This window comes from Pan paniscus, chromosome 18 (genome assembly GCF_029289425.2).
Source record: "Pan paniscus chromosome 18, NHGRI_mPanPan1-v2.0_pri, whole genome shotgun sequence".
Lineage (NCBI taxonomy): Eukaryota > Metazoa > Chordata > Mammalia > Primates > Hominidae > Pan > Pan paniscus.
In genome coordinates, this window is record NC_073267.2 from 13,454,245 (window position 1) to 13,469,549 (window position 15,305).

The 15,305-nt window shown below is 40.3% G+C and overlaps 1 protein-coding gene across 3 annotated transcripts in view; it reads left to right on the top strand.

Annotated features, from left to right (window-relative positions):
- The window catches only part of SHISA9 (shisa family member 9), a 664,814-nt gene that overhangs the window by 13,234 nt on the left and 636,275 nt on the right, over positions 1-15,305 (top strand). For all 3 annotated transcript variants that reach the window (XR_004666778.3, XM_003832690.6, XM_034939810.3), the window contains exon 2: positions 1,887-2,014. Coding sequence is in view for 2 of the 3 variants with exons in the window: in XM_003832690.6 (XP_003832738.3) it covers positions 1,887-2,014 (128 nt within the window). In the remaining variant the exon portion in view is untranslated. The remainder of the gene's footprint in view (positions 1-1,886; positions 2,015-15,305) is intronic.

The following is a 15,305-nucleotide window of genomic DNA, read 5'->3' on the forward strand; positions in this document are numbered from 1 at the left end:
AGGTTGCTGGGTGAACTCCACCCCTGCAGTTTCTGACTCAGGAGGGCTAGATAGATCTGAAAATTTGCATCTTAACAAGTTCCCAGGCGACACTGCTAGGACACTGACACCGTTGATAGGTGGACTGTTTGTTTGAGACTCGCTGCTGTAGTGTGGTAAATTCCAGCAGACAGGCTGGGCCTGCTGAATTCATGGGTGGTCTGCGTGGGTTTCCCCCAAGCAGCTCCTCTTCCGACTCTGTCTCCCAGTGTGTGGGCTTAGAGGGCTCTGGCCAGCTAAGGGCATGGGGGTATATCCCCAAACACAGCAATTCTACTTGTGGGTTTGCACCCTGGAGAACTTCTCTGTGGTACAGAGGAGGATGGTATGAAGATGTTTATTGGCCAGCTGAGGTGGCTCGTGCTTGTAATCCCAACACTTTGGGAGGTGGAGGTGGGAGAATCTCTTGAGGCCAGGAGTTTGAAACCAGCCTGGTCAACATAGTAAGACCCTAAGACCACGTCTCTACAAAATAAAACAAATTAGCTGGGCGTGGTGGCATGTGCCTGTGGTCCCAGCTATTCAGGAGGCTGAGGAGTTCGAGGCTGCTGTGAGCCATGATCACACCACTGCACTCCAGCCTGGGTGACAGAGCAAGACCCTATCTGAAGAAAAAAAAAGATGTTTATTGCAGTGTTGTTTATCGGGGCTGGGGAGTTGGTGACCATCTAGATGGCCATAATTATGGAAATAACAAATGGGGCTGATAGTCTGCTGGTTTGCAATGATGGCAGCTGTTTGTAGCTGCCATCCATTCTGATGGGTTTCTGATGGGCCAGTTCCTCCACCATACTAATTATTGCATATGAAGACTCATTCCTGAAGGTAAGTGAAATGTGGGGATTGCATATGACGGAATACTATGCAGTGGCTGCAAGGGATGAAAGGGTTTCACATTCAGCAATATGGCTAACACTCACGTGTGAACAAAGGAAGAAACAGAATGAGGTTTATGGTAAAAACACTGTTTATGTAAAAGACACACACATATACAACAATACCTACAAAAATATATATCTTTCAAGGATATTCATATAATCTAAATAAACACATGATGGAGTGTAAAGAGAAAAAATGCATTGGTGGGTCTGATCTTGGGTGTGGTATCTGTTTGACAGCTCTCTGGTCTGTTCTATGTATGAGCACTGAGTTTTTTGTGTGTGTGTGTGTGTTTTTTTTTTTTTTTTTGCTAAGTTTACATCTAATCATGAAGGTCACTGTCATAGGTTGAATTGTGTCTCCATCCCCCTGCACACTCCAAAAATACTCAGGCTCAAATTCTTGTGCCACAACTTATTGGCTCTGTGACCTTGAGCAGGTCGATTCACCTCTCTGAGCCTTTTTGTTTACTCATCTGCAAGGAGTAATAATCCTCATAATGTGTTTTGTGCTGTTTTGTTTAGTTAAGACGTAATGCGATTAGCGTGGTGCCTGGCTTATGGCAAATACTCAATAAATGTTATCTACTGTTACTAATACGGGGCCATTGCTGTACATGAAGGGTTTGTATCTAGTGTTAGATATAAAGAGAGAACTAAATCTATGGAGTGCAGACACATTATATGTATTCATCATTTAATCCTCTTAAAAACTCCGTGGGGTAGATAGTCCTGTTATTACATGGCTGCTGTGAGAAGCATATGCACTAGTCTGCGTAAAGTCCCTATGTAACCTCTAATTACAGTGATTTTATTTACTTATGTTTTTCTCTACTCCACCCCTAACGAGAATGGTGGCTCCATGGAGTAATCCGCCTTGCCATTTGTTCGCGACTGCAGTACTCGGCGCATAGCAGCTGCCAATCATTGTGTTTTGAATGAACAGATTTAAATCCTTTCTTCTTTCAGGGCCCTTGCGGATGTCATGAGGCCACAGGGCCACTGCAACACTGATCACATGGAGAGAGACCTAAACATCGTTGTCCACGTCCAGCATTATGAGAACATGGACACGAGAACCCCCATAAATAATCTTCGTAAGTACAGCTGCATGAACCATTTCCAGTCCCATGGGGTGACCTGAGCAGTGGTCACATTGCCAGATTTCGTGGAGTGTGCTTGGGTTAGTTAAGAGCTCTTTGTGGGCAAGTTAGAAGCTTTCTTTCATGTCTTTTGGATGAAGCTGAGTTTAGCATCATCCGATGTCCGTTGGTTGCTTTCTTTGTTAAATGGCGATCCACTTGGTTGCTTTCACATGATTGATACTTTTAGCTAGCAGACTGCTCGACTGGTTCATCTTGATTGATTTATTAACTAGATTAGTGGCCCTCTTGGTTGTTTCATCATGGTTGGGTACTTAGTTAACCAATGGATTATTGGGTTAGTTCATTTTAGCTAGTCAATCTGTTAGCCAATGGTCTGCTCGCTTATACGTCTGCCTCCTGAGGTAGACCAGTTGTGACTTCTAGGTTTCATGCTGTTTTCAATTATGAAATACTAGTTCAAAAGAATTATGTCTATTATTTGTAAAGCTAGAGTTTCATAAAAATAATCCACAGAATATTCCGTGTGTAGGGGGTGCAGGGAGTGGTTATTGAATTTCGGTCCTGTTGATTTGAGGTTCCTCTGTATGATTCAACAGCAGCAAATTCGTTTCCATTGTTCTGCCAGGGGAAAAAAAAACTGTGTTTGCTATTGTGTTTCAATAGGTATTTTTCACAGAGCATGACTGGGGATCTTGGTGTACTCCCAAAGATTTTCTTTCCTTTCAAAGGTCTGTATATACAATATACATCGTGGAGCTGATGCTCTGACATATGAGACTGGAGAAAAAATAAGATTGTTTAGTTTTTGACAATAATGTAATACTGTGGTTACCCCAGTAATTATGTTTTCAAGTAACCCCCACATTAAAGTAATGTGGAGGGTTTGGTTTAAAATAACAAAAGCCAGACAATTTAAAGAATGCATTTAGTTGTGGCCGGAGGTTCCTGAAAACAGAAACAATTCTAATGATGCACATTTTTACAGACTGGGTTGTCTTTGCTGAGGCTCCACTAGGAGTTGCCTGGGTGTTTTATTTGCTGAATCATAGTTTTGGACTGTTTGGTTGCAAATTCTTATGCTCAATGGGTAGAGGAAGAAGCCTGTGGAATTTGACCTAGGCAATGTAAATTCTCTGATTCTGCCTAGTGATGATTTTTCATGGTTTGGAAATTGTTGCAGTGTGTTAGTAAAGTCAATGTTTGCGTGGTTTGAAAAATAGGCCACCAAATAGGATGTGTTAGGTTTAAATATATTAAATAATTTAACATTATTAGTGAACTGGATCACAAAAGGGTATGAGAAATAGCAACATTTTAGAACAAAATACACCAGCAAATGGAAGTTTTATGACCAAATCCCGTAGCCCCCCAAAGATATGGTAAATGGCATCAATTCTGACACGGCAGTTGCTATGTCCGATTCTGGCTTTAATGGAAATGAGCACATTTTCTTTCAGTTCGCACTGGGAAATAAGTTGAACCTAGTCGTGTGCTTCAGTCCCAAACATCGTATACAAATGAACATGATCACAGAGCAGAGAAATTGAAAGGGTGTCAAGTCCTTGGCTGTAAAAGGTGATTGCTAACAGGATTTTCCCTTGAAGTTCCAATCTCTAGGATGATTTTTGAATCAGCACTCAAATGAAATAACAAACTCATTGAAGTCACTTAAGTTTCATCATTCCATCAGGTGGGCAGGAAACCTTAATGAATGTTGCTTACATAAGGCGTTTTCATTGAAAGTTGTACTGAAAATGGATTACTGCTCAGAGATGGGTGTCCAGGGACAGAAGTCTCTTGCGCCAGGCTGCTTTGGTTTATTTATGATTCTTGCATTTGGTTTATATTTGTGCCTAGGTAATCAGTGATCTTTTACATCAAGGGAGAAAGTGTCTCATAATAGTGTACTGGGTAGCACTAGACTAGAGAATTCCTGGGAAGCTACAGGGGAGAATTCTAGAAGTCATTCTACAAACACTACATTCTTACAAGAATTGCTGCAGATATTAATTTTATATAATCCTTCCAGGTTGATCCAATTCTTCTTTCCTAGCATTGTTGGGAATATCTGAATAACAAAAATAAGAAGCATGTGACCTTTTCACCGGTTTATATTAATAAGCTTAATATATGTAACACATTAATTCAGCAGCCGACAGTAATAATAGATTTCCTTGTTTATCTTTTTATTGATTTACAGGAGCTACTTACATATTATAGATACAGAAAAACATTTGTATGTTCAGATGAACAGATGATTTGAGGAGTGCATTGAGAGAATAGGATGAGATAACTGATATTAATCAGTTAAGGGTTTAAGAAGCCAAGCAGTCATCAGAGAACATTTTGATTGATAGCAAAGTAGAAGGGAAGGTATCCAGTCTGATAAATGGAAAATTAGATCAGCCCTTTGTGCCAGAACCAGAAGGCACCATTTAATATAAAACCCTTCCCTGGACATTATGAGATGTACAAGGATTTACCATTACACAAATTGGAAAGAATGATGCATCTATTTGTGAAACACCAAGAAGGGCACGTCATGCTATTTTCAGTTTGTTCTTCACTGAACATCCAAGTTGTTAGATTTGACTGAGGATTCACTAGTCTCAAGTTAAATGTCATTTTCATGTCTATTCAATCACCCACTCAACATTGCTTTAAGAGAATACTAATCTCCATCTATTTCTCTCTTCTTATCTTAATATTAACCTTAGGTCTCTTTCTATTCTTTCTCTTAAGTTTTAGTCAAATGGTAAGATAATAGCCAGTGTAGAGATCTGGATATTTGGGAAGAGGGCCATGGAGAGAGACTTGGGTGAAGGTGAACTGGGAGGAAAGAGAACATTTTTGTCAACGTTTCTACATTAATTTTCTGGGGTTGATTTTTCCTGTGATATATTGGACTTGCCTTTTTATCTAAAGACGGATTTTTCTTCAGCAGATGCTGTTCATGTTCTTTCCAGGCATTCAGTGATATTGCCTAAAAATATTTAGTCTGATAATCAAAAGGGCCTCAACCTCTTTGATTAACAGGATGTAGTTTCCTGTGAGATGGTGATTTTCTGCAAATGCTCCTCAGCTTCTGTATAATTATCGTTTGTTTTTGAAGGCACATTTTGTCCTTAAGTGCTATGAACATACCCTACCTCCCGCACCCCGACTTCCCTGGCTGCCAGTGACACCCCTCTCCCCCTTTCGGGGTTCAGGCTGCGTGTAGGTTCCCTTTGGTCTTCTTAAGGATGGAAGACGTGAGTGAGGGGCTGTGGCTACAGCCTGGATCAATGTTTCTCACTCATTTGTGTTCACTTTTGAAATACAGTTTTTGTTTCAAGTCGTGGGTAAGGGGAGGGGGGAGGGATAGCATCAGGAGATATACCTAATGTAAATGAACAGTTAATGGGTGCAGCACACCAACATGGCACATGTATACATACGTAACAAACCTGCACGTTGTGCACATGTACCCTAGAAATTAAAGTATATATATATATAAAAGAAATACAGTTTTTGTTTCTGAGTACTTTTAAAAATATTTACAGCAGAAAGGTTGCAAAGATAGTACCCAGAAAAATGAATAAGACCTACTGTTTGATAGCACAACAGGGTGACTATAGTCAATAATAACTTACTTAACTGTAAGTTTTAAAATAACTTAAAGAGTGTCATTGGATTGTTTGTAACTGAAAGGATAGATGCTTGAGGGGATGGATGCCCCATTCTCCATGATGTGCTTATTTCACATTGCATGCCTGTATGGAAACATCTCATGTACCCTACAAATATATACACCTACTATGTACCAGCAAACATAAAACAACAACAACAACAAAAGATAGTACACAGAGTTCTATGTGCTCCTCACCCACTCTCCCCAATATCAACATTTGACATCACCAAGGTACCTTTGTCAAAACTAAGAAATCAACATGAGTACATTCCTTTTAGCTAAACTGTAGACATGTTTGGATTTTGCTGGTTTCTTCCCCAATATTCCTTTTCTGTTCTAGAGTCCCATCCAGGATACCACGTTGTCTTTAGTAGAGCACACTTTGATCATAGAATTTTGGTGGTGCAGTATTGCATAATGAAGTGGTAAAGACAGAAAACAACACTAAACAAGCCAGAAGCAATTACAAAGACTTTACTGCCACAGTGTAAAACGTGTTTCCTAGTGTCTATAAAAACAACTACATAAAATTACTCTCTTTGGGTCAGTGTTGGAATGGAACCAGTTGTTCGTCTGACTGTGCTCTTGTATATGTTCATAGGACAAAGACTTTCATATCCCATATACCCTTACAACCACTCTTTGAAACTGGGTTATGCGATAAAATAAATCATGATGTTACATGATTTAGTTTGCAGCATAACCTGAGCAAGTGAGGAGAAATGATGACTTGATGTTTTAGAACATAAAATCCATCAGAAAGAGCAGGATGCTATTCCAGCCAGTCACACCCTGACTCTCCTAGGACAGTTCCCAAATGGATTTACAAGGAATCCCAAAGCAGACCTGTGGCTTAGTTTCTGAGGACGCTGTATAGCTCATATCTAGGACCATTTATGAGTCCATATTTACCGAGGCACCTGGGATGTCCTACACTTAACTTTTGAAAATATTCCCAAGTATTTTAACATATTTGGGAGATTGAGCATGGCTCAGACCTGTAGTCTCAGTGCTTTAGGAGGCAAAGGCAGGAGGATCGTTTGAGGTCAGGAGTTCGAGACCAGCCTGGGCAATAAGATGAGACCCTGTCTCTAAAAAAAGTAAAAATAATTTGAAAAGTAACTGGGCATGGTAGTTCACACCAGTAGTGCCAGCTAGTTGGGAGGCTGAGGTGGGAGACTGAACCCAGGAGGTCAAGGCTGCAGTGAGCTATGATCACACCACTGCACTCTAGCCTAGGTGACAGAATGAAACTCTGTCTCTATTAAAAAAAATAAAAAATTTTGGGGGAATTTCCTAGCCAAGTCAGGCAAAATGGTAAGTATAGATCGAGGCATATATAACAGTAAAAAATATGTAAGATAGTGTAATATCAGCAGTGACTTACACAGATAACATTATAAAACTCCAAAACATGGATTCCTCAAAACCTTATTAGGCTGATACTATTGTTTTCACCATCATAAGGATGGGGAAACTGGGGCTCAGAGTGGTTAGGTGGCTTGTCTAAAGTTTGTATAGCTACTTAGTGGTGACACTGGGATTTGAACTGAGCCAGTCAGGGCCCCAAGGTCTGTGATTATAACCAGTACATTCTATTGCCTTTTCTTGTGATACAGGTGTTTGCAGTGTGAGTGGGTCTTCCTCTGGGAGTAGAAACTATTGAAAGATATGCTAAGTAAATGGAAAGAGAGCTGTTTCCAAAATATACATCCAATTTACAGCCTTACTAACAACTAACATTTATTGAGCAAGGTACTACATGGTTTGAATGTATTAGCTCATTTAGTTCTCAATCAACCCTCAAAGAGCCAGGCTCTATTCTGCCCCAGGGGCTTTGCACCTGTTGTGCTTCATGCCTACAGCACACTGCTCCAGGCCTCTGTGCATCTGATCTTTCCTCTTTCACCTCATACCCCAGTGGCTATCTCATTAGAGAGGACTTCACTGTCTACATCTGCCCCTCAAGTCATCCATTATTTCCCATTTCCCTAACCTTTTCTTTTCTTTTTGAGATGGAGTCTCGCTCTGTTACCCAGGTTGGAGTGCAGTGGCACGATCTTGGCTCATTGCAACCCCTGCCTCCCAGGTTCAAGCGATTCTCCTGCCTCAGCCTCCTGAGTAGCTGGGATTACAGGCACATGCCACCACACCCGGTTGATTTTTGTATTTTTAGTAGAGATGGAATGTCACCATGTTGGCCAGGCTGGTCTTGAACTCCTGACCTCAGGTGATCCACCTGCCTTAGCCTCCCAAAGTGCTGGGATTACAGGTGTGAGCCACCACACCTGGCCCCCATTTTCTTTATAGCATTTTGTTCTCTCTGAAGTTGTCTCACTCATTATTTTATTTATGCCTCTTCTACTACAATGTAAGCTGCAGGGGAGAAAATGCTTTGTATTGTCACAACTGTACCGCCCCTGCCCCACCAGGAACTGGGCTGACTCATGGCAGCAGCTCTCTACATTTTATTTTTTATTTTTGTAGAAATGGGTCTCACCAAGTTGCCCAGGCTGGTCTTGAGCTCCTGACCGCAGGTGATCCTGCTGCCTCAGCCTCCCGAGTAGCTGTATACATTTCTGTCCAATGAATAAAAAAGCCTATGGAAGATATTCTCATTTGATGAATGAGAAAATTGAGATTGGTGGAAATTAAAGAACTAATCTACCATGATGACTGAGGTTTGCTTCAAACATACTCCATATAAAATTGTGGGAGATGGGGCCAGGTGCAGTGGCTCACACGTGTAATCCCAGCACTTTGGGAGGCCAAAGCAGCAGATCCCTTGAGGCCATGAGTTTGAGACCAGTCTGGCCAATGTGGCGAAACCATGTCCCTACAAAAACACAAAAATTAGCTTGGTGTGGTGGTGCATGCCTGTAATCCCAGCTACTTGAGAGGCTGAGGCATGAGAATCACTTGAACCTGGGAGGCAGAGGCTGCAGTGAGCTGAGATCATGCCACTGCACTCCAGCCTGCATGACAGAGCAAGACTCTGTCTCAAAAAAAAAAAAAAAAAAAAAAAAAGGAGAAGAAATTTTGGGAGATGGTAATGAAACAGAGTTGGAAAAATATTGAGAGTTATTGTAGCTGGTTAACCAAATACATGGGAGTTCATTATTCTATTCCATGTTTGTGCCTATATGAAAATATATATAATAACATATTAAAAAATAGAGGAAAATTAGCTGGGCGTGGTGGTGGGCGCCTGTAGTTCCAGCTACTTGGGAGGCTGAGGCAGGAGAATGGCATGAATCAGGGAGGCGGAGCTTGCAGTGAGCCGAGATAACGTCACTGCACCCCAGCCTGGGCAACAGAGCAAGACTCCATCTCAAAAAAAAAAAATTAGAGGAGTTATCAGTGACATCATAGTTAATAAATAGAGGATCCAGGATTCAAACCCAGTTCTGTCTGACTCCACAGCTTGCACATGCTTTGTCTCACAGTGAATATTTGAGTCTCAGGAGGGGTAGGGATCAGGACCATCTCGAGAACTTCAGAAGGTAGACTGAGAAAAGCATCTTTTCTTAGTCCAAATTATCCAGAGAGAGAGAGAATATGAATGGTTTCCAGCCAGTCAGTGGTCTGGCTTCAGTCAATGGATCAGTGGTCTGACCCTGCTTCCATCAGTTGAGTGGGGTGGCGTGCATTTTAGGATTATTCCTTAGCACTGTAGTGGAGCAGGTTCTCCAAGAAAGGTGTGCATGAGGAGGGAAAGGCGAGGTAGACGGCTGTTTGAATCTTCCTTGGGGGTGGGCAGGGATGCATTTGCTTTATTCATCCCTGTATTGCCAATGTCTAGACAATATGCTGTATTCAATAAATAGTTATTGAATGAATGAATATATGAATGACTCTTTAGCACAAACTTGATTAAAAGCCCAGTGAAACTCTAGGACTCTTAGGATTTTGAGTTTTGAGAGAACTTGACTAATTTCAACTCATGTGAAGGTTTGATTCTTTTCTAGGAAGTCACAGCCACCAACATTCTTATTCCTGAAACTTAGTTCTTTTTCACAGTTGGGCAGACTAGTTGTTCTATCTGAAGATCTATGATTCTAAGGGTTTTGGCATATGGGTTAGTAAATTAAGTAGTTACTAAGAGTGAGGGGATGCTCTACACTAGATTAGCTAAAATATGTTTGTAGGTTCAGCACAGTAGCCTGAAATGAGTTTGATTGTTTTAGATCAAGAAATTGGTTTTTCTCTTGAGGTATGGTATTCAGTGGTATAGATGGATCTCTGACATTGAACATGGCTTTGAGGGAGTGCAATGAAGAAGTGGGGGACACAGACTTGAGGGGTAGACAACCGAGATTGGGTATTTGCTGTGTACTTGTTCACTGTGCAATCTTGGAAACATTAATCAAAATCTCTGAACCTCAGTTTCCCATTCTATAAAAGGAGTAAAACAATATCTACCTTACAAGGTTGTTGTGAGGATTAATTAACACATGTAAAGAACTTAGCGTAGTGCCTGGTAACATAAATATTAGTTGTTACTAATATTGTTTGTAGAATGAGTGACTATTGGTGCGAAAGTTGGCTCTTCATTAGGGGACAATGATACAAATCGGCATGAATTCATTGTGCAGTTGTCTTCACAGTGAAAATGTTTTCGCTCTGCGTGCCAGTTGATAACACCGTGTGTGTGTGTGCATGGGAGTGTTTGTTATTACTAATGTTTCAATGCAGACGAGAAATGAAGAAACCGTCAATTCCTTCCCAAGGAAATAGCTTAGATGGAGCAGCTGTCCTATTCTTTGCCATTTGTTCCTGTCTTATGGTTTTCTTCTCTTTCCACTTAAAACACATGAGCTTTTGTTCTATTAGGAATTATTGATTATTTTGTCTTACTGGCAGACCAGGTCAGTAAGAATCTGTATGGTCCCCAGCATGTCTTATATTTGCACCCAGAAAATGAGATTGTATGTGTGTGTGTGTGTGTGTGTGTGTGTGTACAAGCAACAGAGAAAGAGAACCCTTAAGGGGAAAAAAATCACTTTCTGTAAGTTGTCTCCTGGGCTCTTTTCAAAAATTGCTACTAATGCTGGCCACATGGCATAGCCTAATTAGATTTGCATTGCCTTTCCCAAGTGCTTCCAACCAGCTGTAGGACTATTTGTAAAGAAAGCCTAAGTGCTCAACACAGTGTCTGGTTTAGTTTAAAAGATGCCAAGTTCTGTTCCTTCCATACCAGGGAAAGCTTATCCTTGGACACGTTTCTTTTCATAGAGCATTTCTATTGGAATATCTGGATTAAGTGATAGGAAATGCCTACTATAGCATTGATACTTAGTGTGGATTGAAAGGAGTAATAAATAAAACAATTGCTTTTTTTCTGCACTTATCACATGCATGCACTTTTTGGTATTATTATTATTATTCTTTTTAGTAGAGATGGGGTCTCGCTATGTTGGCCAGGCTGGTCTTGAACTCCTGACCTCAGATGATCCACCTGCCTCGGCCTCCCAAAGTGCTGGGATTACAGGCGTGAGCCACCGTGCCTGGCCTGCATTTTGCTTCTCACAACATCTTCATAAAATAATTGAAATGTATATTGCACTCACATATTGTAGATGAAGAAACTGTGACTCAGAGAGTTTAAGTAACCTGCCCAAGGTCACAGAGATATTTGATGAGTAATTCAAACCACGGACATGAACTTATGTCTACCTGGCTTTAAACCTTATACTCTAGTTATGACCTTTCTCATGCCTTTCTAAAGGACGTATACTGGGCGATATACCAGATTATGCCTCTTTTTCTATTTGTTTTCCTTACTGATAGATTCCTGCTGAGAATTGCAGTATTAGACTACATTCACCTTTGAAAATGGACCAACCGAGATAAAGTCACCATTTCTGTCCTGGAGGACTCAGATTTTAGCTAATTGTTTGCTTTCCTATAATTAATATTTCTATTCAATCAACATTCCGCTGATATTTATTAAAATACTGCTATGTGCCAGTCAATGTGCCAGGAATTGGAGGTACAAGGATGAATTAGACATAAATAGGACATATCCTCTTGGAGCTCATGGTACAGTGGGAGAAATGGAAAAGTAATCACGTAATTGCAAAGTAGCATGGTGGGAGTAAGTTCAGGGTGCCATGGAGCCAGAAGGAGGCCTCCACAAAACATCTGCCTAGTAACATAAATAGTGCCTAGTAACATTGGGGCTAGAAGGGAGGGAAGAGATACTAGGATGGCCTTTCCTGAGAAACAGATATTTTGCTCTGAAAGAAAAATACTTCCCATCAACTTGCTACGAATCAGAGTGAAGAAAAGCAGAACATTTTCATGGACTGACTTTGCCCACCCCTGACTGAGGGGAGGACTATTTGTCTTACGCTATAGATCTTTCTTGCAGGTCTGATTAATTTTGTACAAATTGCATACAGGGAGCAGAGGATTTTGTTCTACAAGGACCACACTGCTTTTGGTTGGAAAATAAGAATGCCAGGTTGGCCATGGGAGGACCGAAATTTCAGGATCAGCTGTTAGGAGCTGAATACAGATTTTTTTTCAGTCAGCCTGCTGTTCCTTTAATAGATTAGTGTTGAATTTTTTCTTCTTTTAATAATAACAGCCAGTATAAAATTAAGTAACATTACTAATATCGTAATACATATATTAAAATAATTTATAATAAGGTTTTAGGAAACTGCCAAAAAGAAAAATCCCAATAAGCATTCTCAATAAAGTTAATTACAAAGTGAAAAGGAAATCCTGTTACATTAGTCTGAGAATGCAGTTAATGAAACTAAGTATAATCATAATCTGAATATTTCATTAAATGGAGACTTAAACTCATTACTTTAGGTATTAGGTCTGGAGTTGTGTGCTCACACCAAGACTGCCAATCTCAAAGCATAGCTGTTTTTTACTTACTTATTTATCTAGTGATAGGGTCTTGCTCTGCCGCCTAGGCTGGAGTGCAGTGGTGAGATCACAGCTCACTGCAGTGTTACCCTCCTGGGTTCACGTGATCTGCCCACCTCAACCTCTCAAGTAGCTGGGGCCACAGGCATGTGCAATCATGTCAGCTATTTTTTTTTGATTTTTTTTTTTTTTTGTAGAGACAGGGTCTTGCTATGTTGCCCAGACTGAGCTCGAGCTCCTGGACTCAAGCAATCCTCTTGCATTGGCCTCCCAAAGTGTTGGGATTACAGGTGTGAACCACCATGACTGCCTGTTTTTTACTTATGTAGATCCAAATCTTTGGCCACAAAAGGACATGGGTTCCCACCCCCCATAGATCTGTCCCCGGTGCTGAACCACACCATGGAGGGAGTTATCCAGTTCAAACCACCCAGCCAGAAAAGTCTATCTCATCACATTATGGAGGTGGAGGGAGCTTTAGGTACCATCTTGCCTTTGGTATACCACACTTCTGGTTTCAAAGATGATTAAAAGTTAAAAAAAATTAGAAGAATTGGAGACCAGCATAGTGTGCTGACTTTTCGATTTTGCCAAAAAAGAAAATTAAGTAAAAAGAAACTACTTAAAAACAATTGCCTTCATTTCACAAAAGATAACGGCATTTTAACATCAAACAATTTAGGTTAGAAGTAGTTCTCAAAATAAAAGACAAAGCCTAAGTTAAATGAAGTTAGCCTCATGAAAAACTAATTCCACTGTCCTTACTTTTTCTTATCTTATATTTTTTTTGCCCCTAATCAGCTGGAAATGAGAACATGGATTTGCATTTTTGGTTCTTTTCTTAATGAATGAGTATTTATTGAGTACCTACTAAATACTAGGCACTGGGGCTTGTCGTTAGGGGTGCAGAGGTTGGTTGTGTGTGTGTGTGTGTGTGTGTGTGCATGACTTTATAGGCTTTATAATCAGACCATCCATTATCTCCATTTTACAAATAATGACACTGAGGTCCAGGAAGAAGCATGAGCTTCCCTTAAGGTACACAACCATGAAACTTGTCTGGTTAATACTGTTTTAAAAATAGTCATTGAATATTTAGGACACAATTACTGATCACAAATACATGTTAACTTTTCAGTTCTCCAAGACGGACATAAGGATGTGAACAAAAGGGATGGACTTCATTGTTATTGGTGTAGAACTTCTCTAGTTTTGATGCCTCACCTACTATCCAAAGGAAGCCCTTTGAAATATTCAGATATTCTTGACATTTTAACAAAATATTGAATTGCCTACAACCCTTGAATTGGAAGTTGTGCAAGGGCAGCATGTGGTATTTACTTTCCTTTATTGAATAGCAACAAGGAATGGAAGAAGCTCCTCATTCTGCAGAGGCATTATTTTTAAAAATTTAGTGCATATATCTAAGTCAAAGAAGGTCATCAAACAATTCTTTGATAATAACTGACAAAGAAGTTGCATAAGCATATTAAACAAACTGTTCCTTGTGAACATTTTGGTTCTGCTAATCAGCTTAGAAGTGGCTAAGTTCAGATACTGGTACTATTCTTTAAAAACATGTTTTAATGAACAGATACTTCTGAAAAGAAGACATACATGTGGCCAAAAAACATAGAAAAAGTGCAACATTACTGATCATTAGAGAAATGCAAATGAAAGCCACAATGAGATACCATCTCATGTCAGTCAGAATGGCTATTATTAAAAAGTCAAAGAATAACAGATGCTGGTGAGGTTGAGGAGAAAAAGGAATGATTTTACACTGTTGGTGGGAGTGTAAATTAGATCAACCATTGTGGGAGACAGTGTGGTGAGTCCTCAAAGATCTAGAAGCAGAAATACCATTTGACCCAGCAATCTTATTACTGGGTATACACCCAAAGGAATATAAATCATTCTATTATAAAGATACACGCACCTGTATGTTCATTGCAGCAATATTCACAACAGTAAAGACTTGGAATCAATCTAAATGCCCATCAATGATAGACTGGATAAAGAAAATGTGGTACAGATACGCCATGGAATACTACGCAGCCATAAAAAGGAACGAGATCATGTCCTTTGCAGGGACATGGATGGAGCTGGAAGCCATTATCCTCAGCAAACCAATGCAGGAACAGAAAAGCAAACACTGCATGTTCTTACTTATAAGTGGGAGCTGAATGATGAGAACGCATGGACACAGGGAGGGGAACAACACATACTGGGGCCTCTAGGGGGTTGGGAGGACGGAGAGCATCAGGAAGAAAAGCTGATGGATGCTAGGCTTAATACCCAGGTGATGGGATAATCTGTGTAGCAAACCACCACTGCACACGTTTATATATGTAAAAAAGCCCTGCACATCCTGCACATGTAGCCCTGCACTAAAAATAAAAGTTGAAGGGAAAAAAACATGTTTTAAATGTCCCAGAATTGCTTCCACTTCAGGGGTTTTACATACGCTCTTCCCTCTGCCTGCAACAAGCTTCCTCCAGATCTTTGCAATGCTGGCTCCTTCTCATTGTTTAGGTCTTGGGTAAACTGTTATCTTTTTGGGGGGCCTTACCTATAGAAAATATCCCAGCCCATGTAAAGATCTCACCATCATCCTTCTCTATTAGGACACTGTTTTATTTTCATCATAGTTCATATACTACCTAAAGTCATCTTGTCTACTTGCTCCTTTCACATTTTCCCCACAACATGTTAGCTCCAGGAGAC